General features: G+C 40.7%; 1 protein-coding gene across 10 annotated transcripts in view; it reads right to left on the bottom strand.

Annotated features, from left to right (window-relative positions):
- Positions 1-21,037, bottom strand: part of LOC18438855 (RNA helicase family protein) — a 92,647-nt gene that overhangs the window by 15,132 nt on the left and 56,478 nt on the right. For 8 of the 10 annotated variants that reach the window (XR_016043025.1, XM_088849998.1, XM_088850002.1 and 5 more), the window contains 5 exons: positions 19,719-19,994; positions 17,538-17,741; positions 17,281-17,433; positions 2,752-2,844; positions 88-302 (listed from right to left, as the gene is read on the bottom strand). Coding sequence is in view for 7 of the 10 variants with exons in the window: in XM_088849998.1 (XP_088706124.1) it covers positions 88-302; positions 2,752-2,844; positions 17,281-17,433; positions 17,538-17,741; positions 19,719-19,994 (941 nt within the window). In the remaining 3 variants the exon portion in view is untranslated. The remainder of the gene's footprint in view (positions 1-87; positions 303-2,751; positions 2,845-17,280; positions 17,434-17,537; positions 17,742-19,718; positions 19,995-21,037) is intronic. The other 2 variants (XR_016043026.1, XR_016043027.1) reach the window with 1 other exon arrangement.

The following is a 21,037-nucleotide window of genomic DNA, read 5'->3' as shown; positions in this document are numbered from 1 at the left end:
TGGATGGAAACCAATTTTGGTAGCATGGAAAAAATTTGAAGGGAATGACTCCATTCTAAAAAGCTAGCATGAAAAAAGATCGCTTACCTCATGTTACTTGGTGGCCTCTCGAATATTTCACGTTGATTTATTGTAGGCATAGAGCCATGTAATGGAAGTAATAAAAATTTATTAGAATTCCCCAAAAAGCTGTTGCTCTTGATTTTATCTAGTAGCTTAGAAATCTCATCCCAACCAGTGAGAAAAACAAGAATTGCACCATCTCGTTCATACTGACAAACATACTCGATTGTAGCTTCTACCTACAAAAAATTCCAAAAGAGAAAAATCATGTAAGCCTTCACTTTTTTTCTTAGTTTCATCCTTTTTCTTTAATTTAGTTTAGGCACCATATGTTGTTTTATCATAACTACCAAAACTCATAAATATACGAAGAAATGCATGAAATAAGAAAAGAAGACAATCCACAAGTAGGACATGAGAAGCAAATGTTACATGACATAGCCCAAAAGCCTTCAATCTTTATCTTAGGAATCAAGGCCCCGGGTTGCCCAAAGAGCAACCATCTATTTTCAGTTTGATGATTCCATGGTCTGGAGGGATCCACAAGACTGCCTTGGGTGTTTTTGGGGTTTGCGTCTGATGATGTATTCCCATTTAGTGACAAAGTCTGCCCTAGAGCTGATTTTCAGGTCTTTGTGGATGGTCGCCAAACAAAATGGTGACTTTGACATAATCCACCATGACTGGTAAAGTTCTCTTTGCTCTAAAATTTCTAGAATTGTGTGCACCCCATACAGTCCATAGAATAGCCAAAAACCAAGCTCTCCAGAGGAACAAGCCTGACTTAGGATAAGGAGGGGAGAAGGCCAAAAAAGAGCTATTCCATTGAGACCGGATGACCCATTGCTAATTGAAGCCTCTCAGCGTTCATTCCTAGAGGGTAGATGCCACTCTGCAATGGAGAAAGAGATGGCTATGTGTCTCTTCAGCATCCAAACACAAACTACAATAATTAGCTAAAGGTAATCCTCTCCTTTATAGCTGGTCCATAGCTTTCGATTGGACATGACCAGCCAGGAAAAAGCTTGAACTTTGGTTGGGATAGGGGAGATCCAGGATTTAGAAAGAGTGGGGATAGGTGATGTGGGTCAAAGTGTATTGGAGAGGACTTCAAAAAAGGAAGAAACAATGAATCTACCAAAGTGGGTTTTGGTCCAAATAATCTTATCGTTCGGATAAGGTGAAATAAACACATGTTGCAGCAGATGTAAGAAGCTTAAAAGTCTTCAGCTTCTAGATTTTAAAGGTCTTCTATGTGTGGTGTCCAAGTGACCCTGTCGTCTGAGAACTCAAAGGATTAAGCAACAGTGGCATGAGGAATGCTGGCAACCAGAAAGTGGCTAGGCCAAGCGTCCCAAAAATGCTGATTTCTGGCCCATGTATCTTTCCAAGAAGAGACTTTGTCACCACAGTTGGCATTGAATCTGATAAAGGACATCGACCTATCTCTAGAGGCATAGATACTTCATAGGTATCAGAGGAATTAGCATTGGATCTACTGTTGGAGAACCAACAAAAAATATTAATTCCTGTACTTGTGGAGAAGGACCTATAGACAGAGGAGGTCATGCTCAGTAGGGAGTTGTCACCACCATTTGCCCAAGGGCCAGGTTCATGGAACTCAAATCTCTGAATACCTAACCCTCCTTAGTGTATAGGCTGACAAATCTTCTTGCAAGCCACAAGTTGGAATTTAGGCTCAGAAGCTTCACCGGATGAAAGAAAGAATCTCATGAATCTCTCTGAAGAGTTGATAACACTCATGGGCATCATGAAAAGGGATGTAATGTAAATCCGGATGTTAGGCAACATAGCTTTAAGGAGGGCAATTCAATCCCAAGGGAGAAGAATCTAACTTTCCATAAGGACAGTCATCTCGTGAATTTCTCTACCCCAGGATCCCGAAGACTTTAATTGGGTTTCACAAACCACAAAGGGAGACCGAGATACTTGGAGGGCAAGCTGTGGGTGCCACACCCTAACCTCAAAGAAAAAGCTTCAAGGTCATTGTTGCCAACAGCTACCCCCATAAGCTTGGATGGGGCCATGATTTTAAAGCTCGTGGTCACTTCAAAGATCCTAAGGAAAAGACAAAAGCTATCGACTTCAGTCACAGAGGCATCACAGAACACCAAGGAGTGCGTCAGTCACCTACATATTGGAGGTGACAAATCTCCTCAAGGGCTTAAAATCCGAGAGGAACCTACAATTACAGAGCCAAGAGAGAGACCTGCTGAAGACTTCAGCAACAATGGCAAAAAGAAACAGTGGGATAGGGTCTCCTTAGCTGAGACCACGAGTCACTGAGAAGTGCCCTTTAGCAGAGCCATTGATGAGAATAGAGAAAGAGCCAGAAGACACATGAAGACACCCATTTCCTCCATTTAGAGATGAAACTCATCTTTATAGTTCAAGTACTGAGCTATAAAGAGAGTGATAAGGATGCTTCAGTGGACAATTCTAAGCCAAAATTTGAGATAAATCTTAATTGACCATTTTCACCATCAGTTTTCATACAATACTGGGTTTATCTTCTAATAGATGAAACTATTAATAACACATGAGAGAATGAAATAAGGTCACTAAGTACAATGGAAGCAAGATAATTATATCAATATCATGCTGCACAGATGCCTTGGCAAGAATGATGTACTACACTGATGCCCTGCAAAGAAAATCATTACTTACAAGGCTTAAATCAAGTTGACTAGGCGACCAGGCATCAAGAGAACGTCGTGTTGAAGACCTATATGCTTTGAAGTGAGAATCAATGTCAACCTCCTAACAAAGGAAAGAACAATTAGCATTAAAACATGTAAAATATGAGTACATTAAGGGAATCAAATAAAGTAAGAAATAATATACGATTATATAATATACAATTATAACACTTCCAATGATAGTCCAGGGTAACCTGACCCCAAATGATTTAAGGACCAATAACATACAAGCAAAATAAATAAAGCAAGCATATAATATTGCAATCTGTCTTCAGAAAAGACCAAAGCACAGAACAAATAATGTACACAAGGGGCAAGCCACTAGCAAATCAAAATGCAGATAATGCACTCAATCACTATTTCATGGAAGAACGGTACATTGTCACCCCCATGATTCTTTCTCCTGGTGCAAAAATAGTTGTTCCCAGTCAAAGAATCAGCATCATTGAAGTTCTCTCTATTTCCTCATGAACCACAAGGAAAGTCTTTAAGTTGAAGATCCCAACATTAAATTAAAGATGCATTTGGGGAAAGGTAGTGTAGGCATGCAGCCACAAGATCCACTGATTAGAACATAAAAACCTTCATCATCTTCTTCACAAAGGCCCCTTGAATGAACTTCATTTTCAACTTTTCCTTCCACTGAATCTCGTAAACCATTTTGTGCTTGGTTTTTCATGGAACATAAAACTTTTTGTCACAAAATCTGCTCCATCAAAGAGAAAGGGATTGTTTTCAAGAGCTAAATTTCAAAAAATAAATGGCAAAAAGCGCTGCCAACAAATTACCCCTCCCCCCTCAAAACAATCTTTATGAGATGAATCTCATGCAAAGATGAACAGGTCCGTGTAAGCAGATCAGATATCAAGCGGATCATGGGGCAACTGAAGCAATGATGGGTTGAGAAAAATGCAATCAAGATTATAGTGAGGACTAAGAAAACATTTTTTCTCCCAATTGTAAAAAAGGATTCTATTAGGTATATCCTCTCTCACTAAAACTATTGTAAAAAACTCAACTCTTACTGGATTTCATACATGCCATTTCCAATAAGCAATTTCTCCAAAATAAATTCCTAAAAGTATATATATAAAAAGAAAGAATGTTAACCGCTGAGTCAGAGGGAGGTCCCATTGACTGCCACGTCCCCTTCTGGTGGTGACCTTGCCCCCCCATTGTACGCCACGTCGTCGCCCACCTCCCACTCAGCCTTTAATTCCTCTGTCCTCTCTCTCCATCCGTGCGACATGGCATCTTGCCTCGAGCCCCACTGCTCTTCCCCCATTCCTCTCCCCTGTGTCTCCATGGATATCGCGTGGCATCCTCCCGGCCACCGACTCCAGTCGCCATCATGGCACTTGGTCCCCTCTCCTTCTTCCCCTGCCTCGTCTTCTTATTTGCATTCTCCTTCTGTTCCCCCTCCCCTCCTTCACTCTCCTCCCGGCCTCGTCGTCCTCTCCTCTCTCTTTCTTTCTCCCCCCTCCTTCACCCAACCCCGATCTCCGTCTTGTAACCACTGTCCCCCCCGACGCTGCTCTCAGTTGACCCCAAGGTCTCCCTCCTCTCGTCCCCCTCCCACCTCCCCTTTTGGGTCTACTCGCTCCACCCATAGACAGCTCCTCTCCCCCCTTGTACCCTGCCTCCTCCTCTGATCCGGCCTCTCCTAACCCCTTTTTGACATCTCCCTTAGCCTTGACCCCTTACCTTATCAGGATTAACAGCGTCCATTCCTCGCACCACTTCTTTGGGCCCCTCTATTTTTCCCACCACTCTATCTCCATCTCCCACTTTTACACCGACTTGGTTCCTCCCTATCCTCCTTTTCTCACTCCCACCCTTCCTACCTTTCTTTAGCCCTCCCCCGGTGCTACCTCTTCCTCTTCCCCACTTCTCACTGGGGACTAGGACTCCCTATCTTTGCCTTTTGAGCCACTTTCCCCCACCACCCTTTCTCACCCTCTTTTGCCACAGCCCACCCCTTTCATTGTACCCCCCTGCCCTTCCCCCACCTCTTTCTGCTCTGCTACTATTCCATCTGCCTCACTCCCCACCCTTCCCCATGATCTATATCCCTTGGTGTCAGACTCGTTGGAAGACCAAGGAACGCCCATCTCTCCTCCCTCGCTAAGAACCACCAACGAGGGGGTCAACGGGGATGGGCAAGACCGCGATATGGAACACCCTGGAACGCCCATCTCTCCCCCCTCAACAAGGGTCAACAACGAGGGGGTCGACGAGAAAGGGCACGACCGTGATCTCGAAAGGATGAAGGAGATGTATCGCATAATGGGTTTTCAGTACAACGGTCCAGAAGGACCAGCCCATCGCTTCATGCTCGCAGATGCACAGAGTTGACAGAAGGTGGGGTTCAAAGGACAAAGGGAACTACTGATCTTATTTTCTTCTCTCTCTTTCGAGGCCCCCCCTCCACTTCTGTAGGTGTCCCTACCTCCTCCTCCCCCCTCTCTTTGAGGCGATCAGCTCGATTAGCCTCTTTCTCTTCCCCATCTCCTAAAACATGAAGATCATCACCTGGAATATCAGAGGTTTGGGTCATCCATCCAAAAGGAAGGCTGTTAAGGACCTCACATCGAAACACTGCCCCACTATTCTCGCACTTATTGAAACAGTGAAACCAAATCACCCGAGTCCTCTCTCTTCCTCATTCGACAGGTATGGGGTAGGAGGCCTTGTTAGTGGGTACTCCTACCCGCGGAAGGAGCCTCAGGGGGAATTTGGGTGATCTAGGACCCCACAGAGCATCTTCTAATATCCTCACATGTAGGGGAATTCTCTATAATCATTCTACTGTCTCGTTTTTTGGACAGTCTTGAATGGAAATTCTTGGCCATTTGTGGCCCCTGCTCTTCTTCCATTCGACCTCGTCTTTGGTCCGTACTGGATTTTGTGGTCTCCCTACCCCACCCAATTTGGTGCTTGGGTGGAGACTTCAACATCACCCGTTGGTCCCATGAATTAAACTCTACCTCCCTTACATCTCAGGGGATGTCACAGTTCTTCGACTTCATTTTTAGAAATGACCTTCTTCATATCCCTCTTTAAGGTAACCGTTTCACCTGGTCCAATCATTCCACCCAACCTACCCTTTGCAAATTTGACTAGTTTCTCTTAGCCTTAGAGTGGGAGGAAAGCTTTTCGAGATCACACGCCATTGCTTTGCCTAAACCTATTTCAGACCAGTGCCCCATCCTCCTTTCCACCATAGCCTTGAATAAAGGCCCTAAACCTTTCAAATTCGAACTGGCTTGGCTCGAAGAAAAATCCCTACCATCCTTTATCCCCATCTGGTGGAATTCTTTCTCTAGCCAGGTGAATGGAAGAGCTGGTTTCAGACTCCAATCAAAGCTTCAACTTTTAAAAGCTTCTCTCAAATTCTGGAGTCGGTTCATCCCTGGCAACTATTCTCAAACTAAGTCCGATCTCCTTAAGTCCATACAAGAACTAGATTGCCTTGAAGAGTCTCGCCCTCTGACTACCACTGAAGCTGACCTCAAAACCCAAACCAAACTCAACTACCTCTTTACTCTCAAAAAAGAAGAGCTTTACTGGCTCCAAAGATCAAGAGTCAATTGGCTCAAAGTAGGGGACCATAACACTCGATTCTTCCACAGAATTGCAAACTATTGCAGGAGGGATAATTCAATCTCGACCATTAAAGTCAATAATCATTATCTGGACCAGCCGACAGAAATCGATTCAGTTATCCTCTCCTTTTTCTAGAACCTTTACTCTGCTCCAAGTGGCCCAAGACCAGCCATGGCTAACTTAGTGTTTTTTACCTTATCAAAAGAACATGCTTCATGGCTAAAACGCCCATTCCTAGAAGATGAAATCCTTGAAGCTTTGGATGACCTAGCAAAAGACAGCTCTTGGCCCTGATAAGTTTCCAAGGAGTGTTCCTTGGAATGCTCCTCACCATTTCCATTAGGGTCCTATTCCGTCTCTTAGCTACCCCAATCTGCTAAGGAGTGTACAACATAGTATATTGATGTATAAAACCAAGCTTAGTACATAATTTTAAATAGTCATGAGGAATATTTTCCATCCCTATCAAATATAAGGACTTTAATTTTCTGGTTTGTTTAGTTTCTACCTCGGCTTTATACTCTTTAAACCAGTCTAGGGCTTCAAACTTTTCACTTAACAAATAGACATGACCAAAAAGGGAGTGAGAGTCTATAAATGTGATACTGTACCTCTAGCCGCTCTTAATGACCACATTCATAGGTCCACAAATATCACTATGGACAACCTATAATATGCCAGTAGCTCTCTGAGCTTTTGCAAAGGATTTCTTAACCAGCCTTCCTAGAACACATGATTCACAGACTCTAGTTAAGTCTCCATATTGATCACTTAATAATCCCTCTTTCTTTAATCTCTCCATTCTTTTAGGATTTATGTGCCCTAATCTCATGTGCCATATGTACGCATCATCATTGTTATCATTATAACACGAGACATAAGAAATGGAATTCTTTATTGCAACTGAAAAGAAACCATGTACGATGACCATTCATGACTAATTCATCTCCATATTTCACCTCCACCATATTACCAGTAAAACTGGTAGAGTAGCCTGCCTTAGCCAATTGAGAGACCGAAACCAAACTCTTGCTCATCAAAGGAGCATAAAGAATTTGCTTTAGGACCATGCTTTTGCCATTCTCAAGTTGAAGGACGATATCTCCAACACTCAGAATTTCAGTCTTTTGATTTCCACCCATATATATATATATTGATCCCCAGGTGCAACGGGCTTGAAATTTCTATACCCATCCTTGGTGTTAGACACATGGGCGCAATGGACCTTGAGTCAAAACACCATGACCTTACTTTAGGTTCAGCTAGCATGGTCTCAAGGACCACACAAGCATGCTCCCTAATGCCCTTAGGATTGGTAATCTTGGGTGTTGCTTTGTAGTATTTCACAATGTGCTCAAATTTCTTATAGTTATAGCACTGGGCATTCTTAAAATCCTTCTTCTTCTGAAGCACATTATCCCCTTTGATTCTCATTTATTTTGTTCTTATTCTTTCCTTTGCCTTTCTTCTTCTTGAATGAACCAGAGTTGGGTTTAAGGTTTACCAAATTTACGAAGTCATTCAAGGCTGAAGTATCGCGAGATAATCTCCTTTATTCTTCGGCTTTAAGTTTGGTGATGATCTCATCCAACTTTGGCATGCTCTCCCTAGCGATAAGGACAGAAATGAAGCTTTTCTATGAGCTCGGCATAGAATTCAGCAACTGATAGATTTACATGTTTTCATCTAGCTTAGCTTGTGCAGCCTCGAGCTCATGAACTAAAGCTACGAACTGACTGTGTAGGTTTAGTTAACTTGCCTCCTTCTTCAACTTCAAATGTTAATATTGTTCCATAGTCATTATCTTCATAATGAGAGAAGGTGAAGCATAATTGGTCTCAAGCCGTTCATGAATCTCCTTTGTAGTCTTCAAGTGCTCATACCATATTTCTAAAAAGCAAACCGCCCAGTGCCTAGGCGGCCGCCTAAGCGGTCCAAAAGGCCTGGGCGCATCGCTCAGGCGGCCAAACTAGGCGGATATCCCTGGACGCCCGCCTGAACCAAGGCGCCCACCCAGAGCGTGCGCCCCACCCATCGGTGGAAATGCAGCTCCTTAAGGGTATTTTGGGTTAGGCCGCCCAGGTTCTGAGCACTCGCCTAGGCGTTTTTTAACAAAAAAACCGTACACCTCATCAAAAGGCGCCCGAAATGGGCGTTTTACCTGAGCTGGCGCCCAGGCGGCCTAGGCTAGTGCCCAGTGAAGTCAAGCGAAAATTGCTTTTTAAATTCGCCCAAAAGGGCAGAATGGGTCATTTTGACCTCAAGTTTGTATAAAAAAGTTATGGGGTTTATTTTTGAACCCCCAAAGTAAAACGTATATTGCGAAATGGAATAAATTACAAAATTTGACACAAATATATGCATATATGTACATTAGGATAGAAAATCTTTTTAAAAATGCTATGATTTTCCACTACAGGGCTAAAAATGGATGATTTTCCACTACAGAGCGCTCAAGAATCTGGGCGCCCGCGTAGGCGCTGAGCGTTGGGCGCCAAGCTGGGCACCTAGCGTTTTTTGATACCTTGCTTTCGACCTGCCTTTCATAAGCATTTCCTCTTGGGACAGTTGGGGTTTCATTAGTAAGCATTTGGCTAAGTCCTTCAAAGAGGACATAGGCTATTTTTCTCTTCCAACTAGCATAGTTTTTCCCATCAAATCTTCCAGACTTAATAAATTCAGCTAAGAAAATTTTTGAACTCATGTTTCTCAGACCAAATAAAAATAACACTCCTAAACTATGACAGTAAAATATATAAGCTTTGATACTAATGTAATGTGGCAATGTGGAACTCAATGTATTAAATTTAAAAAAATTTCTTTTACTTTTATTCAAAATACTTGAATTCTACTTACACGGGGCACAATATATTGCAATAAAATTAAAATAATGCCTTAGATACAACCTAGGATCTTTATTTTTACTGTCAAGAACAATAGAACTATCCAAGAGCTTTAAAGTAACTTCCACCATAATTTTTAGAACAAGATAAATTCCAAAAAATTTAAATTAATAAAAATTGCTAAGACTTACTGTAAGATGCCTGGAGTTACTGAACCAGGTTTTGGTAAAACCCCACACCCGATTCGCTAACGAATGGCGCACTTTTACTCCATTAGTTGTTGCTGGAAATTCTGAGATAGGGAAGTTTTGTAGGCAATACTTCTTTTTGTAGGGGTTTTAGAGAGGTCAAAATCAACTAGGGCTTATAGAAACCCTATGGGAACAAATTAGGGATGAATATGTTTATCTTGGGCCAAGTTTCGCCAAATCAGCCTAGATCTGGCTGATTTCATCTGGTTTTTTGTTCATCCTCTGCCTACGATTTGCGATTTAAGGGAACCTATAGCAGCGAGAAGGTGTTGTCGAAGGGGGATTTTACATATCCACTTCGTGATACCAAAGATAAAGAAGTTGATGAACTTAAGGCAGGTTCAACAGCTTGCACAACAGTTTGCGAGCATCATTCCTAGGCAAGATGGTGATCTTTCCGCACACGAACATATCGAGTACAACCCTTTCTATACGCATGCACCGCATGAAGGGTTAAGTGAAGATAAAAGTGATAGAATGCCTAGACTGGAGAACATCAATCTAGGGTTTTCGATTTGAAGGATGACACTTTTTATTTTGCTAGAGGTTTTAAATAAAAAAAACACATTGTAGATTGGGATTTCTGACTAATTTTCGATATAGAATCCAAAGAACAATAAGATCTCTTAGGAGATCCGATCCACAATAAGGATCAAGATGAAGAAGATGTTTCGGAAAAGGATCTTGCTCGTCAAAAATATGGAGAGAAGGCGGCAAGAGGGCTCATCAAAAGCATGGCCTTTAAATATCTCAAAGATATCGAAGAGGTGCAACATTCAACAACTTTAGGGAATTTGAATCAGAGTAGCACCGAGGAAGCGTGGTCAATTCACAAACCGCAAATTGCGGACTTAGTTTCAACGAGTAATGAAATAAATGTCGAGCCAACAAAGAACAAGAAGGTCGAATAAGGTGGGTTTTGATGATATGTTCATCTTAGCACTCTTCAAAACTCGAGGACGCATTTTCTCCAACTATGGGAAAACGAAGTAGGACAAAGTTATTCTTATTTTTAACTTTTATTTGATCTTAAAAGATGTGTATTTGATCTTAGTTTTAGGTTTATTTTTAGGGATTTTAAGCTTTTTTTGGGATTATAAGGTTTTTCTTTTTTTTTATTTACTTATTATTCACTCGTTACTATTCACACATGCTATTCACGGGTTGCTGTTCATAGGAGTATAATTGTCGTAACGGATTTTGTGTTTAAGTTCTGTCACGGGGCACATTTTTTCGTATACCTCGTGTGGCATCTAACCTAGGTCCCTGCTTGACTAAGGCTAGACTAGCCTTCCCTGCACACTGTGTTAGAGTCTAAGTCACTCACAAGCACACACATAAGCACTCACATTTTTGTTCAAAGGGCCTCAACCACTTCTTTTTATTAAAAGCTATAAACTTGGCTTTTACACTGTACTACCACAGATGCCTTTAAAAGGTCAGAGCCTGGGGCTTTTATAGCTCCGATTTACAATTTGAAGCTGAGGACATGTGGTGCCCATGCACCACGCCCAGACTTGGTCTTGGGACAGCTGGCTGCCCACCTCGCTAGGTGGTTTAGGCCGAGGCATCAACCTCAGCCACGTCTAGGTCGGACTCAATCTCCCGTCCATCCTACGCACCAGCTCGCCCCAACTGTAACGTCTTCCGTCTCCTGCACCTACCAGCATGCTGCCTGGGTCTTCTGCTCGGCAAGGTCCTGCGCTCAACACACCCACGTGCTGACCGGGCTTCGGCCTCCCAACAAAGGCGTTATGCCACGTCGGGGTCAGCTGGTCTTTGGCCTCCAAACAAGGGACGTTACGCCATGTCGGGGTCAACTGGTCAGGGACGTTACGCCATGTCGGGGTCAACTGGTCAGGAACGTTATGCCACATCACCCACCGATCATTTTAAATATTATATGGACAGAGGTGATAGGACCTTGAGGAGTCATTCCATGTGATTTTAAAAAACTGAAAGAAATAAAAGTTTAGGGCTTTGGAATCCTAGCTTGGGGTGAGGAGGACACCCTAGGTTTCTCCAATTTATAGCTTGTGTTTGGCTTTAATTGTGTTCTTATAGGGTGTGTTCGATAAGTGGGAGTTTCTGGAAGTGAGAGTAAAATGTCCCACTTCCATGTTTGATAGTACTATGTGGAAGTTATAGAGTGCAAGGGCGGCCTTCCACGCAGCTCTTTTTTAGTGTTAAAATGAGTTCATTTTTGGAAGACCTCCCTTCCATAAAAAATAATGGAAGAGCTGTCTTCCATAATTTGTGGGAGAGTCCCTTCCACTCCCAAACACTCCATGTGCCAAACACACCCATATTGTTCTATCAATTTCCACATCGATATGTTATAGTACAAGAATGAGGGTGTAACCATGATGTGTGCTTTCATGGGAGAATAATGTGTGCCTCTTTTCTTTGATCTTCTCTCTATTTTTCAGGCTAGTGGCAGAAAAGGTTGGGTTAGTAAGAGAGGATTGGGAAGGATATTTATGAATGTGAATCGCTTCTCATCAAATAATGATCCCGCCTACCTCACTGGTTTTGCCCTAGGCATAAATTCACTCTCTTGACCCTAGAGATCAATTTCCAAAAGCAAATTTCCAAAACTCATCTTAAACAACAATTTTTTGAAAACAATGAAATACAACCGTCCACTTGACACAATGATTAGATCTACGCCTCATGAAGCCTTTTTTTACCCAAAATTTTGTAGATGGGCTTATCTAAAAAATAAAAAAAATTGAGTTCTTAAAGCTTAAATCTATAGGTCGAGACAACTTCCATTCATTGTTGCAGCCAGACTCATTGGATCTTTCCTAGGGTGCAAATTCCATTTTTTTCTATAGGAAATTGAACTTTGGGATGAAGAGAGGGTGTGCAAAACTTTGGCGTCATAGAAACACTCCTCCCAAAGTTTTTTGAGGTGGTTTCATTATATTACTACAAAACCATTGCGTAACATCTCCCAATCCATCCACCCCCCATCCGACACACAAATAAAACATTCACACACACACATGTATGTGCCTGTGTGCGCGTCTATACACACACATACAAATAGTGTGCTCCAGCGAAAGCACACCATCTAGAACCGCAATATTGGGATGTAACCTCTTTAGCCTAGTGACTAACCTCAAAAAAAAAAAAAAAAAAAAAAAAAAAAAGAGAGGAGAAAAATTCAAATTGCACTCAATATGTGCATGCAAAGAAACATTTCAAAATTGAACAAAGGCGGTCCAATTTTTGAAGGGTGAGATCTAAGTGTTAAAGAATTCAACATTTTTTTTAAAAAAAATAAATAAACATCTGGTGATTCTTAGGTGGATCCACAATTTCAGATTGAAAAATCCTCCCAAGTAGCACTCTCACCCAAGGGAGTAAATGTATAGTATACTCCTGGAGAACATATACTATGTGCTTATGCACACACATGACGTAATGCATATCTTATACATCATTAACATTATTTCATCATTGCGTAATTAACACTGGGAATATCAATTATCGATATCTATGTTTGCACATCATTACACCAATACATTACTTGCCCTTTTTTTTTGCACCAATACATTAACCATACACAAGTATCCATCTCCCCAAGTTCCCAAATGAGCTATAACTAAAATTGAAGTTCCATGAATGACATGGAGGGGGAATCATCACCTAACCAGGTACCCTGCTGTTAAGGTTTTTTATGAGTCACTCCCCTTGACATTTCTCTAGGGCCATGGAGTAGTATATCAATGTCTCTGGACACCACTGCACAATGCCGAATGGGGCTCCTCTAAAGATTCAATTACTCCTTTCCAGCAATATAGCTAGGAGGAATGGTATTCACCTATTTACCAAAGCATAAAGAAAAGGCAAATCTTGTTTTCTTGTTGACAAGGTGTGGAAGATAGACCTTCATTTCTTTATTCATCTTGTGTTCTTTGTTAAGCTGTCAATGTAATAATAACTGTAACCTTCCCAATATTCCATGCATAAAAATATATCACAAAATTCACAAGGACTCTTCCCAATGTTTAAAACCTTAGTGATTCCGACTCGGACTTGCCAAAGTCAACAATAACCGGTAAAGTACTGGTCTTGGAGCACTCCAAACTTGTCAAGGAACCTGTAATGAACAGACCCAACCGGATCTTTGTAAAGACGTGGCCAGTTTTTGGTAGGACTCAAGCCCAGAATTCAGTCTTGCCTGAATTACTAGAAACTTGGTGAGTTGACTATTTTTTTTATAACAATGTCTTTTTGCCGCTGAAAAATAGAGTTCTAGTGGCTTGAGGGATTTTTAGAGGTGGCGAATAGCCCTTACCCTATTTTACCCACTAATATTTGCACACATTCAAGAAAAATTAAATTAAAAAAATTAGAAATTTATAAACCCTTTGAGACTAACCCTTTAGAAATTTATAACTCTCTATGTCCTTGGAGACTAGCGCACATTTTTTAATCTTATATTCCACTTCTGCAGGGCACTACGAATAGGCTTCCGTCAAACATGGAATAGCTGATACTCTAGCAAAGTTGCTGCGCTATGTGAGCAGCCACTTTACGCAGCCCATTTTCTTGATTTTGAAATGTTTTCTCTTATTCCTAGCTTTCTTGGCTTCCTCAGCTTTCTCTTTGCATATCCATGCTTTCTTTCTATTTTTTGGGATAATCTACTAACCCTACAGGCCCGCTCTTGGTTTGAAAACCCAGAGTGTGGGATGCATGCCATCCCCCTTATCTCGTCATTCCCTCTCTCTCCCCCTCTCTTTATACCTCAAAATCTTGCTCCCTCTTTTCTCTCTACCCTATTTCTGCCTCTCTCCCTCCCCTCTTTCACCCTCATTTCTCAATCTCTTTATCTCTTTCTTCTCCCTAGCTATATCCATCCCTTCCTCTATCTCCCCCTATACCTTTGTGTCTCTCCCCCCACCTCCCACGCCTATTTCTCTCTATATATCTCCTCCCTCTTCTCTCTACCCTCTTATCCTTCTCTCTCTCTCTCTCTCTCTCTCTCTCTCTCTTATTTCTCCCAATCCTTTCCTTCACTTTACTCCCCTTTCTACTCTCTTACAACTCATCAAAAAAACTTGTTCTCTAGCACAAATTTCCTTATCCCACACCTTGCGGGCCTTTCATAAAACACAAATCATATTCCAATACTCCCCCTCCCGCCCCCCCCCAAAAAACCAAAATTCCTCTTAGGTACCTCCTCGAATATAAAAAATTCCAAAAGTTGCCCTTGTTCAGGAGTGAGAATGAAGAATAATTAGCTGCATTTCAGTAATTTGACTCCATAAAATGCTCCAATGGAATGATGAATCCCCTAGTTATTCCTCATTAAAAAACAAGAACACACTCTTCAGGATTGGTAATGAGGAACTAGGGGCATTTTTTGTCATTTGTACATACATGGTATTTAGGTGCCCAATGACAAAAAAACCCCCAGTTGTTCCTCACTACTGATATTGAGAAAATGAGGAAGAACTAGGGCATTGCCATCACTTGGTTGGGCCTCTTAGGGGTCAAATTACAAAAATGATGCCCTTGATTGTTCTTGTTTCCTAGTTCGTTTTTTCTTTTCTTTTTTTTTTGTAAAGTTAACTTTTGTATTGTTAAGAGAAGTTAGATGACAGATGTGCAGTAGTCTGAGAAAGCCCTCTAGGCGGGTCTTTCGGTAATTAATAGGTCAGCAGACCTTATACAAAAAATAGGCTTATATACTTGTCCGATTACAAAGGATGTACCGTAGCGTAGGTTCACAAAAAATTGCGCTCATAGAATTGCCCAATTACAATGAGATGTTCAACGTTGTGTGCCCTCAGTGGTCCAAAGCAAACAAGGAGATGGGCTGGGCGTGGTCTTCTTCTTGGGTCCTAGCCCCATCTTTCTCCAAAAGATCGGCGAACTCGTTGGAGGTCTTCCAGATATGCTTCCATGAGACGACCATATCCTTGCAAATGTAAGCAAATTCATCAAAAATCGAAGTTAGGTACCATGGAGATGGTGTTGTCCTTGTTGCCCAGGAGAGAATATTGTGTGCGTCTCCTTCGACTAACAGGTGTGGTTCGAAAGAATGGTTGAAGCTTTTGAGACCTAACAACAGGGCCATGGCTTCAGCTTATTGAGAATCTTTATAGCCTAGATGCCCAGAATAGGTGAAGAGAATATTGCGAAGGTGGTCTCTAAAGACACCTCTAGCTCCCGGAGGGTCGGGGCTCCCCAGAGAGCAACCATCGAAATTGAGCTTCATGGTGCCCTCTGAAGGTGGCAGCCAGTTGTTTAGTCTTTGCACCTTTCGTGGTTTGTGGTAGAGTATGTTTTCCCATTGACTGAGAAAGGTGTTCGCTGAAATGCCCGTAAAAACCCTGTGGTTGGATGCTCAGAATGTTACTAGAGAAGTAACCTTGTGGAAAAGTGCTAGTACTTGGAGTTTGTGACCTTGGAATATTTTGGTATTCCTTTCTACCCAGATCACCATATGCTAGCGGCGATGGTGGACTTCCATAAGGGTCTTCCGGCCTTCAACCAATGTGATGCATGCTCCAAGGAAATTTGGGCCTTGATCATAGGTGGAGTAACCCATTGGAAACCAAACAGCTGCAATAATTGACTCCAAAGGTTGTGAGCTAGCTTGCAGTGGATGAAGAGATGTGGATTCAATTCCTCCTCGCTCAAATACATAACCTGGCCCTTCTAGGGATATGGTAGTAGCGCCTAGCCACTTAGACAGACTCCCTCTGGGCTCAAGTCATACGCAGCAAATATGGGATTTCGGAAGGAGTTTGGGTGCCTGAAAGGAGGCAGCAGAGTAGAGCTTCAGAAACGTGGAAGTCGTTCGCCTCTTCCCTCTCATGGTTCAAAAAATTCATCAGATTCCATCCAAGAGAAGGAACAAGAGTGCGCTTCGGTCAGATCTCTGGCTAGGACACACTCCCCTAAGGGACCTTTTTCCCTCCCTTTACTCTCTTGCCTCAAACAAAGGCTCTACCATCGCAAAGGAAATGGTACTCTCTTGCTTCCTAGTTCTGAACAAGAGCAATTTGGTATTTTTTTAAAAAAAATTAAAGAAGGTACCTAAATGCAATGCAAAAAATAAGTAACACGTCAAATGTTAATTGTAAATTTGTAATCATTTGATCTCTTAAATAATTCTGTGAGGGATTTCAATCCCTTCAATGATAGTTATGTTGCTCGATTTTACCTTTAAAGAGTTCAGCAAAGGGTTAATACCATCTTCCCCAAAAACAAAAAAAGGAAGTCCATATTCACTGCATTTTCTCTCTCCTCAAAAAGGAATAAATGTCCCTATAGACACCAAAATGGGGGAGGAGAGTGACGCTGAAGCGTTCAGCGCTTGGGCGGGTGATATAATTTTGCATGAGAGAATAAAGAATCATAAGCATGCTTCTAAGTATAGTATAGTACTCTTCTGTTACACCAGAAACATGTTTACATGCTGATCATGCATTAATAATTACCATACAAAATGACCTCCACAGATTAAAATTCCAACTAATACTCCGAGGTAGGCGAGAAGTTATAGTACACTTTCAACATATAACAAGGAAATCATCCAAAAATAAAACAGACACTTATGATACAGTTTCTCCAGAGACAATATTATGATTTTAAAGCATGTACATTATCAAGGTATGGAAGAACACATTGTTCGCAATACCATGGATTTCACAAAAAAGGTAACAATATCACAACCAAGATATAAATGGTGTTAACCATTTATTGATACGACAGGAAAATCTCATATAAGGTGTAAGCATTTCAAAAAAATAACACTTGTTATAGTGAACATACCTCAAACAACTCAGTCAGGGTATCTTTCTTTTGATCCATCTGTCTCCTTCTCCTAGAATTTCCACTGAAGTTAATAGAATCAGATTTGATGTTGTAACATGATTTCTCCAGCAGGTCTTCAAGAAAAACTTCGGCTACTGGAAATGTGAATCCCTAAGGAAGCACAACACTACAGTAAATACTGAAAAGGAATAGGAAATAGAGTGACCAGGACTAACTTTCCAGTTTTCAAGTTAACCAGTTTCTTTAGAACTTACAGGTATGTGAATAATAGGAGCATTTCCAAAATATTTTGAGAACATCTCTGCATTGATCGTGGCACTCATTAAAATAAGCCGCAAATCTGGACGATGTGGAAGAAGATCACGCAATATAATAATGAGGAAGTCCTCATTTATGCCTCTTTCATGTATTTCATCAACCAATATGTGACTGACACCAATCAATTCTGGTTCGTGAACCTGTGCTGGCACTCAAATTCTATGAGCAAAGAAGATGCATAATGGCATCAAGTATGCACAGGAGTATAATTAAGCTGAAATACTTGGAACTTGGAAGTAACCTATTTGCTGATGAAGATCCAAGAGTCACTTTTAGAAAAAGGCCCAGGAGAAACAATAATGCCCATAAGATATACATGGAATCATAGCAATGGATACATAGATGAATAATAGAGTTTTAAAACAAAGATGATTCACATAGAGGAAAAGATAAACATTGTCATGAATACATAATAAATAATGTGCCATTTGAAACATAATGCGGTAGAAGTCCTTGCCAGGTAGCTATTTCAAGCCAAAAATGGTACTAATAACATACACAAATGAACAACAGTATGAAGTCAATCTTTAGCTCAAAGAAGATATTACTAAGAACATTACTAAATTTCTTAAAAAAATAAAATAAAATCATAACAAGAAAACAAAATACTAGAGTAGTGGTTTGCTAATTGATGTGCCAGCTCTTCTAGGAACAAGTTTCAAAGCAAGCTTTCAGAAATCCATCAGGAAGAAATGATTTCAATTATTTTGTTCTTTTCTTACAGATCCTCTGAAATCACTCCCATTTTCCCAGAAGAATGTATTGATGAACAACCACAATGTTGGAATGAGCTCTTTGTGTGTGTGTGTCAAATATATATGCAAGAACATAGGAACACATCATCATCATCGTCATCATAGGCTTTTCCCAATTAATTGAACACAGGAACACATGCACACAAATAAATAAGCACAGAGAGAAGCACTTAAGAGTACCCTTTGTCTTATAGATGTTCCTTCAGTTCATAACTGAAGTGGTACAGCGCAGACAATACAAGGAAGCAGCTGAACAGTGTGCCAAGACCCCATGCTACGCAGTATAGATGGCCATCAGTTTAGATTGTCAAGCCCACATGCATACCCACTTGAATCAATCAAATTTATTCTAGACCTCAGAGAAAAAGAATGAACATAGAGTACCAGGAAGTACAGATCTTTTATTTTTTATTAATTTATTTATTCGTGGGTGGATTACACAAGCTAACATAACAAGGAAACATCAACATCTGAACTCGCATTATTGATAATTTAGAAGAAAAAGAAACAGAAAGGAAATAGTAAACCAGAAACCCTCTCTGCTAAAATTTTAGAATCCGATATTTGATAAATATTTCTACATGGCATCAAGAGATGACAAAATATAGGCACCTTGAAAAAAGAAACAGAAAGGAAATACTAAACCAGCAACCCTCTCTGCCAAAATTTCAGAATCCGACATTTGATAAATATTTCTACATGGCATTGAGATAAGAAAAAATATAGGCACCTTCAAGATTAAAAAGTTGAAGACGAGTAAAAGTCAGCCACTTTGACCTGAGTTGGAGAGTCAGGATGGAAACCTATTCGGCCACTTTTCAATTTTTTAGTTTACTTATCTAATTAATAAGGATATAAAAAACATAAAATAATAAAACAACAAAGATATTCAGTTCTATTTCATTGTATAATAGAATATAAAAACATTATTTAGGGATTTTGTTATGCTACAAGTATGCCAATTGTTGTGTTACAAGTATACATAATTGAAGGATTGCAAAACGAAAATAAAAAAAGTTTAGATGCGCTGAAAATGTCTGGTACTTGTTACCATGACGCTTATCCCCGACTCCAGTTGCTACTCCAGTAACCTGACCAACATGGACGGCCATCCACTCCATTTTTGGATTTTTAATGAAAATGAAATTCTAGTATTGAAGGCATTGATTATTGAAACAGCTGTAGGAACATGGCAGGCAATGACCACAATTGAGCCACAGTAAAAATTGGCACAAAATGCGTGACAATAATTAGACAGCAATGATGAAAATGAAATTGACTAAGCACTGTTCATAAAATATAGCTTAAACACAAATATATGTAATATAGAAGAGAGACTAACAGATAGGGGAATGTTATTACCAATCGCCTAAGGAGTACACCAGTTGTACAAAAGAGCAACCGTGTCTTTTCCGAACGTTTTGCTTCTAAACGGATCTGGTATCCAACAGTTTCTCCAAGATTCTCACCTCTTTCTGAAGAAATACGAGAAGCTACAGATATGGCTGATATACGGCGTGGCTGTGTGCATATTATGTTGCATTCAGTCCCACGAAGTGATTCTATCTCTTCTTCTATAATGAACTGTGGTAACTGCGTAGTCTTACCACAACCAGTCTCCCCAGAAACTACCAGCACCTGCACAATCAGACACAGCCCAATGATCAGCAAAAAGGAGTCAACACTTATGACATTATTTCTTTTAATATTGACTTCCACAGGTACCAAACAAAAGGAAACGTGAAAAAAAATGAAGGGAGAGTATATTGTTTGCCTCTTTATTATATTGACTACATTGAAGTACCATAGTCATGCAAAGAAATCCCACATCTAGTACAGAACATAAGCAGGATATGACTTACAAGTTAAAACATCCAGGACAGGAACATTAAAAGCTAGAGTGTGATGTTCAAGGAAAATGATAAGCCATAACGATAGTGGACAAATTAGGGAATGCCACGCTTTAACGAACCTTAAAATGCTCGATTAGGAGCGTCTGTCAGTTACAAAGAAAGCCTTCTCAAACTTTCGCATCTCTCCCCTATGCCTTCTTGGTATGTAATCATACACGCATATAGATATCTAAAGGTTGTGTGTTTGCGGATATTTCATTGAGGGTATGGCCTTTGATAGAGCAGAATGGTGAACCAGGATTTGTGTAGCCAACCCCAAATAGTTGGAAAAAGGCTCTAATGATGGTGATGATATTTCGCAAACTCGTAAAATGGAAAAATTTTAAAATATATTTTGACACTAAATGTCCTTACACGTGTTGCAAAATATTACTGAGCAGAGACATTTAATCACAATGATGAAACTCCATTTTTAGGTAAGGCTTTTATTTAGCCTATGACAAAGCACTCCGCATGTACATGTCAATAGTCACAACCACATCACCACTCCTGACTTTGTTGGAATCAATAACAGAAGCAAGGGACTAATTAAACTATAATCATTAGTGATTAAAGATATGCGGAAGAGAAGAGAATCACCCAATCCTCTGAGGACCGAGGTGGCTTATTTGGTTCTTACCCCCACCGAGGGGATGCGTGGGGGTGGCTGGAAATTCTAGTCATGTCCAATTTTGCAATTCAGAAGCTAGAACATTAAGGGGTTTAATGCCCCTGACAGGAATCTTCTCCCATGAGAATGGAATCAAATTTTAAGTGGAACTGATCCTA

The sequence above is a fragment of the Amborella trichopoda genome, chromosome 10 (genome assembly GCF_054954075.1).
Source record: "Amborella trichopoda isolate Santa Cruz 75 chromosome 10, AtrichopodaSantaCruz75HAP2 v2.0, whole genome shotgun sequence".
Classification (NCBI taxonomy): domain Eukaryota; kingdom Viridiplantae; phylum Streptophyta; class Magnoliopsida; order Amborellales; family Amborellaceae; genus Amborella; species Amborella trichopoda.
The sequence above is the reverse complement of the archived record's forward strand: the minus strand, read 5'-3'. Positions and strand labels throughout refer to the sequence as shown.